The sequence below is a fragment of the Takifugu rubripes genome, chromosome 2 (genome assembly GCF_901000725.2).
Source record: "Takifugu rubripes chromosome 2, fTakRub1.2, whole genome shotgun sequence".
Taxonomy (NCBI): domain Eukaryota; kingdom Metazoa; phylum Chordata; class Actinopteri; order Tetraodontiformes; family Tetraodontidae; genus Takifugu; species Takifugu rubripes.
In genome coordinates this window covers 1,967,816-1,979,829 of record NC_042286.1, presented here as the reverse complement: position 1 = coordinate 1,979,829, position 12,014 = coordinate 1,967,816, and the positions used below count along the sequence as shown (strand labels likewise).

At 43.7% G+C, this 12,014-nt stretch overlaps 1 protein-coding gene across 1 annotated transcript; it reads left to right on the top strand.

Annotated features, from left to right (window-relative positions):
- The first annotated feature begins 188 nt into the window (after window positions 1-188).
- Window positions 189-2,525, top strand: LOC101062302 (tubulin alpha-1C chain). Its single transcript, XM_003962282.3, has 4 exons — window positions 189-315; window positions 948-1,170; window positions 1,274-1,422; window positions 1,500-2,525. Exons 1-4 carry the CDS (start codon window positions 313-315, stop codon window positions 2,475-2,477), a joined length of 1,353 nt encoding a protein of 450 aa, XP_003962331.1. The 5' UTR covers window positions 189-312; the 3' UTR covers window positions 2,478-2,525.
- Window positions 2,526-12,014: the final 9,489 nt, after the last annotated feature.

Below are 12,014 nucleotides of genomic sequence, written 5' to 3'. Positions count from 1 at the left end.
TTCAGTTGACGGTGACGTCATTATTTCCGTCCAAAGCAACGAAACGCCTGCTGGGTATTGTAGTTGGTAGAAAGGTTGGTATGTTGCGATTGAACTGCTTCCCCTTCTGTAGGACTACAAACATGTCTGACTGGCTCCCTAAAGCCTTTCTTTTCGCCAGCCAATCAAATTCAGGAAGGCTTTTCAGCTACCAAGGGACTATAAAAGGCCCCACCCAGATAGTCATAGTTCTCTTCTGACAAAGGACGCTTAAGGACCTGACTGTTGGAGGACCAGATTTTTTTCTTCATCTTGTTGAGATCGGAATTCAACATGGTGAGTGCAAAATTATTATATTTCCTCGTATTTTAGATTTAAAGTAAATGAGAGACTAATGGATTTGATTAAAGAACTCGTAGGGCTTTTTATAAAATCACGTCGACAGTCCGTCAGTTTAATATAATTTTGGTAAAATATGTATTTAATTTAATTTACAACTGTGTAACTTCAAACTATATGTATATGTATATGTACTTCAAACTGTTTCTTAATGGAAAAAAATGTTAAAGGGTTTAAGCGTCTTAACTGGCTCATTCAGGAATAAAAGAAAGATATCGTGATCAGATTTTTAAACCTGATCCAGCATTAAACTGGTGTTAGAGCACAGTGGATTATTAAAAAAATCTACAACCTGCATTTAAAATCGTACTTTAAATATACGTAATAATGTAAAATGCAAACCAGTGGTGGAGCTGATGGAAATTCCCAACTTGAATTTGTCAATATTTTAATCTTTTTAAATGCCAGAAAAGACGAGGATTTAGGTACCCACAATACTGGCCTCAAATTACAGTGATCTGGCATCAGGAATGTTACAACAGAATGCTTTGTTCATCTTTAATCTGAATATTCCCAGCATGTGTTCAAAAGCCTTGATCCTTTTCATTAATCCATTTGTTTTCCCACAGCGTGAGTGCATCTCCATACATGTAGGTCAGGCTGGGGTCCAGATCGGCAATGCTTGTTGGGAGCTTTACTGTCTGGAGCACGGGATCCAGCCAGACGGGCAGATGCCCAGTGACAAGACCGTTGGAGGAGGCGACGATTCATTCAACACCTTCTTTAGTGAGACAGGAGCAGGAAAACACGTCCCCAGAGCTGTTTTTGTGGACCTGGAACCATCTGTGATAGGTGTGTCTGTCTGTGTCTGTCTGTCTGTGTGTGTCTGTGTCTGTCTGTGTGTGTCTGTCTGTGTGTGTCACAGTCAGTGAGTAACATTGGCTATTACCCATAGATGAGGTACGTAGTGGTACCTACCGCCAGCTGTTTCACCCTGAGCAGCTGATCACTGGTAAGGAGGATGCTGCCAACAACTACGCCCGTGGACACTACACCGTCGGAAAAGAGCTCATCGATGTCGTGCTGGACAGAATCCGCAAACTGGTGAGTTGCTGATTTTCTTTAAGTTCATAATTGAACGTTTATATCTGAGATCTTTCTGTCTCCCTCTTCCCAAACAGACTGACCAGTGCACTGGCCTTCAGGGCTTTCTGGTGTTCCACAGCTTTGGAGGTGGCACTGGTTCTGGTTTTACCTCCCTGCTGATGGAGCGACTGTCCGTCGACTACGGCAAGAAGTCCAAGCTTGAGTTCTCAGTCTACCCAGCTCCCCAGGTGTCCACTGCTGTGGTGGAGCCCTACAACTCCATCCTGACCACCCACACCACCCTGGAGCACTCTGACTGTGCCTTCATGGTGGACAACGAGGCCATCTACGACATCTGCCGCAGGAACCTGGATATCGAGCGTCCCACTTACACCAACCTGAACAGGCTGATCAGTCAGATCGTGTCCTCCATCACCGCTTCTCTGCGTTTTGATGGTGCCCTTAATGTTGATCTGACAGAGTTCCAGACCAACTTGGTGCCTTATCCCCGTATCCATTTCCCACTGGCCACATATGCCCCCGTCATCTCTGCTGAGAAAGCTTACCATGAGCAGTTGACGGTGGCTGAAATCACCAATGCTTGCTTTGAGCCAGCCAATCAGCTGGTGAAGTGTGACCCTCGTCACGGCAAGTACATGGCCTGTTGCCTTCTGTATCGTGGTGACGTGGTGCCCAAAGACGTGAACGCTGCTATTGCCACCATCAAAACCAGGCGCACCATCCAGTTTGTGGACTGGTGCCCCACCGGTTTCAAGGTTGGCATCAACTACCAGCCCCCCACTGTTGTTCCTGGTGGAGATCTGGCCAAGGTCCAGAGGGCTGTGTGCATGCTGAGCAACACCACCGCCATCGCTGAGGCCTGGGCTCGTCTGGATCACAAGTTTGACCTGATGTACGCCAAACGAGCCTTTGTTCACTGGTATGTGGGTGAGGGTATGGAGGAGGGAGAATTCTCCGAGGCCAGAGAAGACATGGCTGCTCTGGAGAAGGATTATGAGGAGGTGGGAGCTGATAGCATGGGAGATGAGGATGAAGAAGGTGAAGAATATTGAAAGATTGGCTTCCTGCTTGTCTCAGAAATAAAGGGTCTTTCAAAAGTCCGCTGTGTTTGTCTATTACATTCATGGAGGAATACATGATGACAAGGTTGTGTTCCATTATTTATCAAAAGATATTACATTTCCTCTATTGGTTTTAACTTCTCTCCCAGCAGGGTGATAAACAATCGATTGAGTTTAAGAAGGGCTTCTCGTTTCTTGTTTTTCACTGACCAAATTTTTACACAAACCCTAGGCTTATTTCCCTTTTCAGCAATCAGCAAACCAACAAGTTTGTCTGTGAACCCCCATCAGGGAGTCAGTCATTCCATTCAGGTTAGCTTTCCTTTTAAATGCTTTATAGATTTAAAGGCTAACTGATGGACCATGTTCTAAAAGGAGATGGTTGTGAGATAGAATATGAAATTAAAATCAAGCTGTGATGCCAGACTGGGGCAGCAGCGGTTAGTTTTAACCTGATGACCAAAGCAGATTCCACCAAGCTTTTAATGCTTCAGGAATCAGATCGTTGCAATTTAATGGCATGGCGAGAAGAAACAAGATAATCCCGGGGGGCATTTCACTTCACATTGTAAAACTCTGACAGAGGAAGCATCTGTGGATTTGTCAGATGTGTTTATGTTGACTCAGCAATGGTGTCTGCTGTCGTATCAAAATCTCTACAAATGCAGTACAGTGGTTGCTGGTTTGAAGAGCAGTAGGATTTCAGGGCCACAAGAATGTTTGAAACCAAAGTGTCTGCAAAAGGGTTTAGAGTTAAATAAAAACACTATGGCTGATACGGGCTGATACGGACCGTCCGCTACCTGTATGATCGGTGTCAGAGTTTGGTCCGCATTGCTGGCAGTAAGTCGAACTCGTTTCTGGTGAGGGTTGGTCTCCGCCTGGGCTGCCCTTTGTCACCGATTCTGTTCATAATTTTTATGGACAGAATTTCTAGGTGCAGTCATGGTGTTGAGGGGGTCCGGTTTGGTGACCTCAGGATTGGGTCTCTGCTTTTGCAGATGATGTGGTCCTGTTGGCATCATCGGCCCGTGATCTCCAACTATCACTGGATCGGTTCGCCGCCGCATGTGAAGCGGCTGGGATGAAAATCAGCACCTCCAAATCCAAGGCCATGGTTCTTAACCGCAAAAAGGTGGAGTGCCTTCTCCGGGTCAAGGAGGAGATCCTGCCCCAAGTGGAGGAGTTCAAGTACCTCGGGGTCCTGTTCACGAGTGAGGCAAGAATGGAGCAGGAGATCGACAGGTGGATCGGTGCGGCGTCCGCAGTAATGCGGACTCTGCACCGGTCCATAGTGGTGAAGTGGCCTCTCCTCTCCTCTCCTCTCCTCTCCTCTCCTCTCCTCTCCTCTCCTCTCCCCCTCCCTCTCCTCTCCTCTCTCTTTACCCAGCCGGCCATCAGCAGGAGGGTCCCCCTACATGAGCCTGGTCCTGCTCAAGGTTTCTTCCTGTTAAAGGGGAGTTTTTCCTTGCCACTGTTGCTTGTCTGGGGTTAGGCCCTGGGATTCTGTAAAGCGCCTTTAAACTATTTTGATTGTATAAGACGCTATATAAATAAAGATTGATTTGATTTGATTTGAACAAGATCACGGGTACAAGCGGCCGAAATGAGCTTCCTCTGTAGGGTGGCTGGGCTCTCCCTTAGAGATAGGGTGAGAAGCTCTGCCATCCGGGAGGAGCTCAGAGTAGAGCCGCTGCTCCTCCGCGTTGAGAGGAGCCAGATGAGGTGGCTTGGGCATCCAGTTAGGATGCCCCCCGGACGCCTTCCTGGTGAGGTGTTCAGGGCATGTCCCTCCGGTAGGAGACCCCCGGGAAGACCCAGGACACGTTGGAGAGACTATGTCTCTCGACTGGTCTGGGAACGCCTGGGGATCCCTCCGGATGAGCTGGAAGAAGTAGCTGGGGAGAGGGAAGTCTGGGCTTCTCTTCTTAGGCTGCTGCCCCCGTGACCCGACCCCAGATAAGCGGTAGAGGATGGATGGATGGATGGAAAAACACTATTAATCAATCATTTTATACATGAAGACACCAATTTCAGTATCTGACATCTTCTAGAAACTCAGCTTTTTACATATAATAGCCACCCTCTATAGAAACATACTGGCTATAACCTAAAACTGCAGGTGTACCAGCACAATTTATATAAGTGATAAAACATTTTAACAGCTTTAATGTTTTATTTATTCATATTGGTTTCAATTGCATGGTGGCTTGATGGTGTCTCTCACTGTAAATCGCGATCTCCTCAGGGTCCTCTCCCAAAGGAAAAATGTTTTGGATTGACAAACTGAACACCATGCAACCAGAGGGACTAAATGAATACTTTCCATTTAAACCTTTCTTGTGGGTATTCAGTTCTATTTTATGTGATTTATTTCATTCTTCATTTTGAAGCATTGGGAATGAAGCATTGGTAAAAGTTCACCATTCCAAGCAACTCCTGCAGGGCTTGCACTGTAACCACTTATGTGAAATCCAACACTGCCTGTACCTTAGAGTGAAGCAGATATACTTGGTTATATCCACACATGTAATCAATTTTGGAAAAGATTACCACACATGCCAGGTGCAATGAAAACTCCTTGTTTTTGGCACTAGACAGCAGTCCCTCGTACTAACATTGTTCAGGAGGTAGGTGTCGGCCTTGATCCCCACAGGGCCAAAGAATGCCAAAAGAATGTGTGTGGCTGCCATTTACTGCCTCTGGGGGGGGGGCTATGACTGTCTGACAGGACATCCAGTTTAATTGCCAGCAGGGACATATGCAGCAGTGGGAAAACCAAAGGCTGACATGGCAGCAACATAGGCAAGGAGCACAGCAGAACTCATTCCTCGGTGTCCGGCCAGAAAAAAAAAGATCAGCTTTCTGAGCCACAGCACAACAGTCATTGATGCTGATGTTGGCTAAAGCAGCTCATACCTGCAGAGGCAGCTGTGTCAAGAAGAGCTGGATAAAAAAGTCAGGCTTGTTGTATTAGCATTTAGCTGCTGTGGAACCAGCTCCCTGTCCAGGTACAGGAGGCTGACTCCATCTCTACTTTTAAGATCAGACTTAAAACCTACCTCTTTGAAAAAGCTTACTGTCACTAATTCTGCAGTCCCAGTTATTATCATAGACAGACAAATTATCATATTTAGGGGGTCGTCTAATTATTAGGTTAATATCTTAGTTATGCTGCTATAGGCCGAGGCTGCCGGGGTCAAGAAACATAATCACCTGACAGGCTTCTGTCACCACACTGGGAAATGGTCTCCTCTCCTCTCCTCCTCACCAAGTAGACTAGTGATGTTGTTTTTCTGCCCCCCCCCCCCCCCCCCCCCCCTTCTGTTTTCATCTACAGGTATCGCCGCCTTCAGAACTACATACTGACATCCGACCCCACTGACCCACTCAACTTGACTCTACCGGCAGCTTACTTTACTTAATATAATGCATTTCTGAATTTATTTATATGCTCTACCTATTCTCTCCACTACCTCACCTCTCCTCTCCTTTACATGTCCTCCCTCTTCTCCTCTCTCTCTACCCAGCCGGCCATCAGCAGGAGGGTCCCCCAACATGAGCCTGGTCCTGCTCAAGGTTTCTTCCTATTAAAGGGAAGTTTTTCCTTGCCATTGTTGCTTGTTGGGGGTCAGGCCCTGAGATTCTGTAAAGCGCCTAGAAACAATTTTGATTGTAACAGACACTATATAAATAAAGATTGATTGATTGATTGTTGTACTCCAAGAGATGCATCATTATATTCATTGCTCAGAGGACTTGCTGTCTCTGAAGATTTGCAGAGTAAAAATTCAGATGGCTCTTGCAATGTCAGAAAGTTGAAAAGTCTTTAATAGATGAGTCTTGAATATTGTTTATTCATTCTCCCTGGTGTTGACCTGTTGAGGAATGATACGCATAAAATTGGTGGTCTGCAGTGATATCACACAAGGGGAACTGCAGGCTGAACAAACCTGCTGAGGCAGATAATGATAAATCACCTGATAAGCAAAGCATTTTAAGTGATAATTTTTTACATATCTTTACAAAATGACAAAAAAAGTTTACTGACTCTAGAGTTCCTAGACTAAAATTTTGCGTAAGGTATGTGGCTGGACATCTTTGCTGTGTTCTCTATTGTATAATGATACAATAATGCATTAGTCTGATCAGTGATTGTGTTTACTTATATTTAATCCACAGTGCTTTTGGCAGAAATAGCTTATTTCTGTTGAGTAATTTTTTTTTTTTCAAGGATTGGGATTATGGCTTTGATCATTTGTTGCTTTGGTCATCAAAACACTTTTGGCTTTGATGATAGCATTTTAATAACTCAGGTTTTAACAAACTCACACCAGCCAGCAACACAGGAAGGAAAAGCAGTTTCAGAAATAAACCCAAAACCTAGACCAATCACTTTTCCAATAGCTATGGCAACAGGAAACACAGCTACACAAGAAAATGTTGGAGCTAACATCATTTGCCACATGACTGAATCTTTTCTGGGGAAGGATACGACAGAGCAGGTGGAACTGTTAACATCAGGGGTCCCTGATCAAATGTCCAAAGTGACTGAAAGGATGAATCTAGCCTATGTGGATGAGGGGATACAACAGTGTGAACGTCCACTGACAGAACACAGGAAAGTACATTTTATTTTCGTTTTGGTCGAGAAAGTTGTTCTCAACCTATGTTATAGTTTAAAGATCATGCCAACAAATGTCGACAAAGTGATTAAGCACGTGTTTGAAAAAGTCCTGGATGAAGTTCAAGATACAGATTTGTACTTTAGGTGCAAAAGTTTCAAAATCTACAAGAAAATTACCACCAAACTGATTAAGAGATTTGGTAGTCCAGAGGCAGCGCTATTTCTACTGAACATCAAGGATCCTGTTATTGAAGAGTGCATCATTACTCTTTTAAAGCAAAAAATGATGAAGCCAACAAAGAACCAGAACGCCATCCAGAGGTTCTTCTCCTGTTTTCGAAAAATCATCTGTGTGAAGAGCGCAAAATGTGGGAGTTCTTCAAGTCTGCACCATCAGTCCCGTGGTGACAACATTCGACAGGCTCATTGAAAAAGACTCGCAACTACTGATTGAAGACAGAACACCCTGTACCCAAGGTGCAGAAAAATACAGCCACTGTACAGACCTATTATAAGCTGTATTGTCTATCACTGAGACCGTGTCTTCTTATTTGAAAGACACATACAAACCTACCTGTATTACTTCCGTTGTCATTTTTTACTGTATGTTTCAGCATGCGCCTAATAATACGGTGCGCCTTATGTATGTTTTAAATACAGAAATAGCACCCATAACTGAGACTGCGCCTTTTAATACACTGCACCTTATGGTCGTGAAAATACGGTATACACATATGTATCTTCCCTGATCAAAAATATAAACACACCTGTCATCAACTGTAACTCCACTAATGTAATTTATTGACTCCTTTGTTCTTGCAATAAAAGTTATGTGCGCCAGACAAAAAGGTGTCTCAAAGTCCGTTGTTCAGAAAACAAAAGTGCAATCTGCACAGAAATACAGATTATTCTATGTATAGCAATATGCTATATTGAAGAAAATTGTGGGTCTCCAGCTTCCCTTTAGTTTAAAGGTTTAGAACATTTAGGAACTAGAGGGAGGGTGGGGGATCTCCTCAGGGTCCTCTCCCAAAGGAAAAAATGTTTTGAATTGACAAACTGAAAACCATGCAACCAGAGGGACTAAATGAAAACTTTCCATTTAAACCTTTCTTGTGGGTATTCAGTTGACAGTTTATGTTGTTTTATTTTCCTCTCCACTTTACTTTCATGTTAACAGTCATGTTTTTCTGCTCAGGTCAGAAGAAGAATTTTAAAAATTATTCTAAATTTAATTGGCACACAATGAAGAGATGCCAGTTCAGGAGTTATGTGATCTCTTTTGTCAATACCTGTCAGAACTCTAGCTGCAGCATTTTGGATCACCTGGAGGCTTCTTAAAGAGTTGTTTGGACACCCTGATAATAAAGAATTACAATAGTCCAGCCTTGAAGTAACAAATGCATGGACTAACTTTTCAGCATCGTGTCGCGTTAGTAGCTTCCTGATCTTTGTGATATTCCTCAGGTGAAAAAAGGCACTTCTAGAGACTATTTTAATGTGTGAGGTAAAGGACATATTTTGGTCAAAAGTTACTCCAAGATTCCTCACAGAGAGACTAGACCTCTCTATCCCTGAGAGGTTCAGGACCAAACACCATAACCTCAGTTTTTCCTGAGTTAAGGAGAAGGAAATTTGAAGACATCCAAGACTTTATGTCTTTAGGACAGGGCCTAAGCTGCACTAACTGTTCTGTCTCCACTGGTTTCAGGGATAGATATAGCTGAGAGTCATCAGCATAACATAGAAAATTTATTCCAGGCTGCCGAATAATGTTTCCTAAGGGAAGCATGTACAAGGTGAAAAGGATTTATCCAAGTACAGAACCTTGTGGAACTCCATGGTTAACCCTACTGTATGAAGAGGGAACGCCATGGAACGCTCTGGCCCCCGGAATGCACTTAACTATGGATACTAGAGTCGCCTTCACCCAGCACAAAACAGAGTCACCAATAACCACAGTTGGTTTGAGGTAATTGATGAGGCAAGAGATCAACGCGTTTGAGAAAAATCAAATGCACCATGTTTAAACCCCCTCTTAAGACCCCGCGTCCACATGTGTGGACATCACATTTTGGGCTAGATTACCACAGTAATTAATTCTGCTTAACGGGGGCCTAATGGCCACATATGTGGGTACTTACACCACCTCCTAGTGGTGTCAGAAGAGTACTACACTACGGTGAAAATTCAAAATGACGAAGAGCACATTCGAAAATTCAGGTAGCCACTCCAAACACAAATATTGACCAGGTAAGAAGTCCAGTCAAATTTAATGGCTTATTCTTGTTTAGATTTGCATATAAGCATTGTAAGTTTGCTATGGCATGCAAATTTGACAAAGTTTAGTAAAAGTAACAATGTAATATGCTGCTAAACACGATGTACACATATGTGTACAGAGGGACCGAAAATGTTATTTTTAGGGGTGGGCAAGTGAAGCCTCACAAAGCACTGAGGCATCACCACTTCACCACTTTCCTAACAATTGTGTCGAAAAAGATTCAAAGCTTCGAGACTTCAGTGATGGGGACATCTGGTGGTCAACCGAAGCCATAGAAACCTCCAAAGAGCACAGCTGAAGCACTGGCACTGTTTCAAGCCCATGACGCTAATAAAGGTTCATTGTGTGGTCATCCAGGTGTTTTGTTCATTCATACCAAATAATGATTATATTTCCATTACAATAAAATATGCAGATACTCCCCCCTTACTCTAAAAGATAAAGATAATGGTTTGTCATTTGTCTTATGTTTGATTTGGAATGATTTTTCACAGAAGCAGAACAGTTATTTGTCCTCACAAACTCTAGAACGTCGCTTATTGGTGGTACTCGCCATGAAACTTGCCAAAATACTCTCACTCTTCAAATCTCTATCTCCTCACAAACTAACAATTTTATTTCCAGAGCGTTTTTCTCTGCAAAGAGCACTGGAACTACTCAGTGCAATGGATGGAGACACGTCAGATTTAGAAAATTTGTCTGACAATGATGATGACATCCTGGATGCCAATTATCAACCCCAACCTCAGGAGCAAAGCAGCAGTGAGAGATGAGAACAGTGGTGATGAGTACCCCATTTCACAGCCCACTGAGCAGAGATGGGGACGTAAACGTCTCCGTGGTGAAGATAATGGTTAGCCAAGACTTAGTGGATATTTGTTTATTTTAGGGCTTCAGGGCTAAGTAAATGTTTTAGAGGAATACATAAAGGTACAGCACCATTCAATGTTTCTAGCAAAATGCCAATTCACAACACTTGTTGACATTCAGGGACAGGTACAGGTTCAGGCTATGGCGCTGCCAGATCCCACACTCCCAGAAGTAGCTGTCAAACTCGGGCTGATGGCTCAAAAGATGGTCCAGAAGAGTCAACAACAGGACCAAGCCCTCAGGGACAATCTTATGAAGGTAATAATAATAATAATGGTTCTTATTTTGGCATGCCTTGAAGGCAAATCATAAAATTTCATATAAATGTTCACTCAGATTCAACTATGTTATGCACCAATACACCTCAGTGAATTGCTTGTGTGAGTCACTTCGCAATAAGCACAATTTGTATTTTGATTCTTGTTGTGCAGGACGTGGAATGCGCTGGAGGGCAGCTCCATTGATGCCAAACCTTGTAGAGTTTGAGAATGAGGATGAAACTGAGCATGACCAAAATAGCTGGACCCCACTGAACTATTTAGAACAGTATATAGATCGAGATTTAATGAAAACGATAGCAGATTGCACTAACGCTGTGTCACTGAGTAGGAGTGGGGACCTACTCAAAACATCAGTCGATGAGATTTACCATTTTTTGGTGCCTGTATTCTGATGTCCTGTGTCCCATACCCAAAAATGAGAGTGTACTGGTCCAAATCCCTCAGAGTCACTTCTATCACTGACAGATTCACTCGGGACAGATTCTTCAAACTGAGACAATCATTAAAAGTCCTGATTGATGATGATGTGCCAGAAGACCTGAGGAAGCGTGACAAATTCTGGAAGGTGCAACCTTTTCTGGATAGGATTTTGCAAGGCTGCAGGTCTCAGACTCAGCCTGAATGTGTATCGATCGATGAACAGATGATTCCTTTCACAGGAGCCTGTCCATGTAGGCAGTATTTTCCAATGAAGCCGAACCCTGTTGGCATAAAGAACTTTGTTTGTGCCACAACAGATGGCATTGTGCTGGACTTTGATCTGTATCAAGGTTCAGCTGCATCGCGTGAGCAGGTCAAAGAACCAGAGGGTCTGGGTTTGGGAAGTTTAGTCATGGCTCGTCTGTGTCAAACTCTGCATCGTGGCACAAAAGTGTATTGTGACCGGCTCTTCACAAGCATCCAAGGTGCGGAGCAAATGCTGAAGAAGGAGCTGTACATGACTGGTACAGTAATGAAGAACCGGGTCACTGCAGCAGTGCAGAAGTTACTGTACCTACTGATAAAATCATGCAAAATGCAGGAAGAGGTACTTCAAAAGAAGTTTCTACCGAAGATGGACAGTTGTGTGTCGTGAAGTGGTTTGACAACAAACCAGTTCTTATGATATCTGCTGTTCATGGGACACAGCCTGAAGACACCTGCCAGCGCTGGGACAAGAAACAAAAAAAATATGTGTCTGTCTCCCGACCATGCATTGTTCGGGAGTACAACCTCAAAATGGGTGGAGTTGACCTGATCGACTGAATGATTAGTTATTATCGAATGAGCAGCCGTACTAAGAAGTGGACAATTAGGATGCTAATGCACTTTACAGATCTGGCTTTAGCCAACAGCTGGCTACTCTATCGGAAAGATCTGACAACGTGTGGTGCACCAAGGAAGAGCATCATGCAGTTCCTGGAGTTTCGCATGGACGTGGCCAGGACCTTCTTGGCCCAGCATCATAGCCAAGAAGATGATGCAGA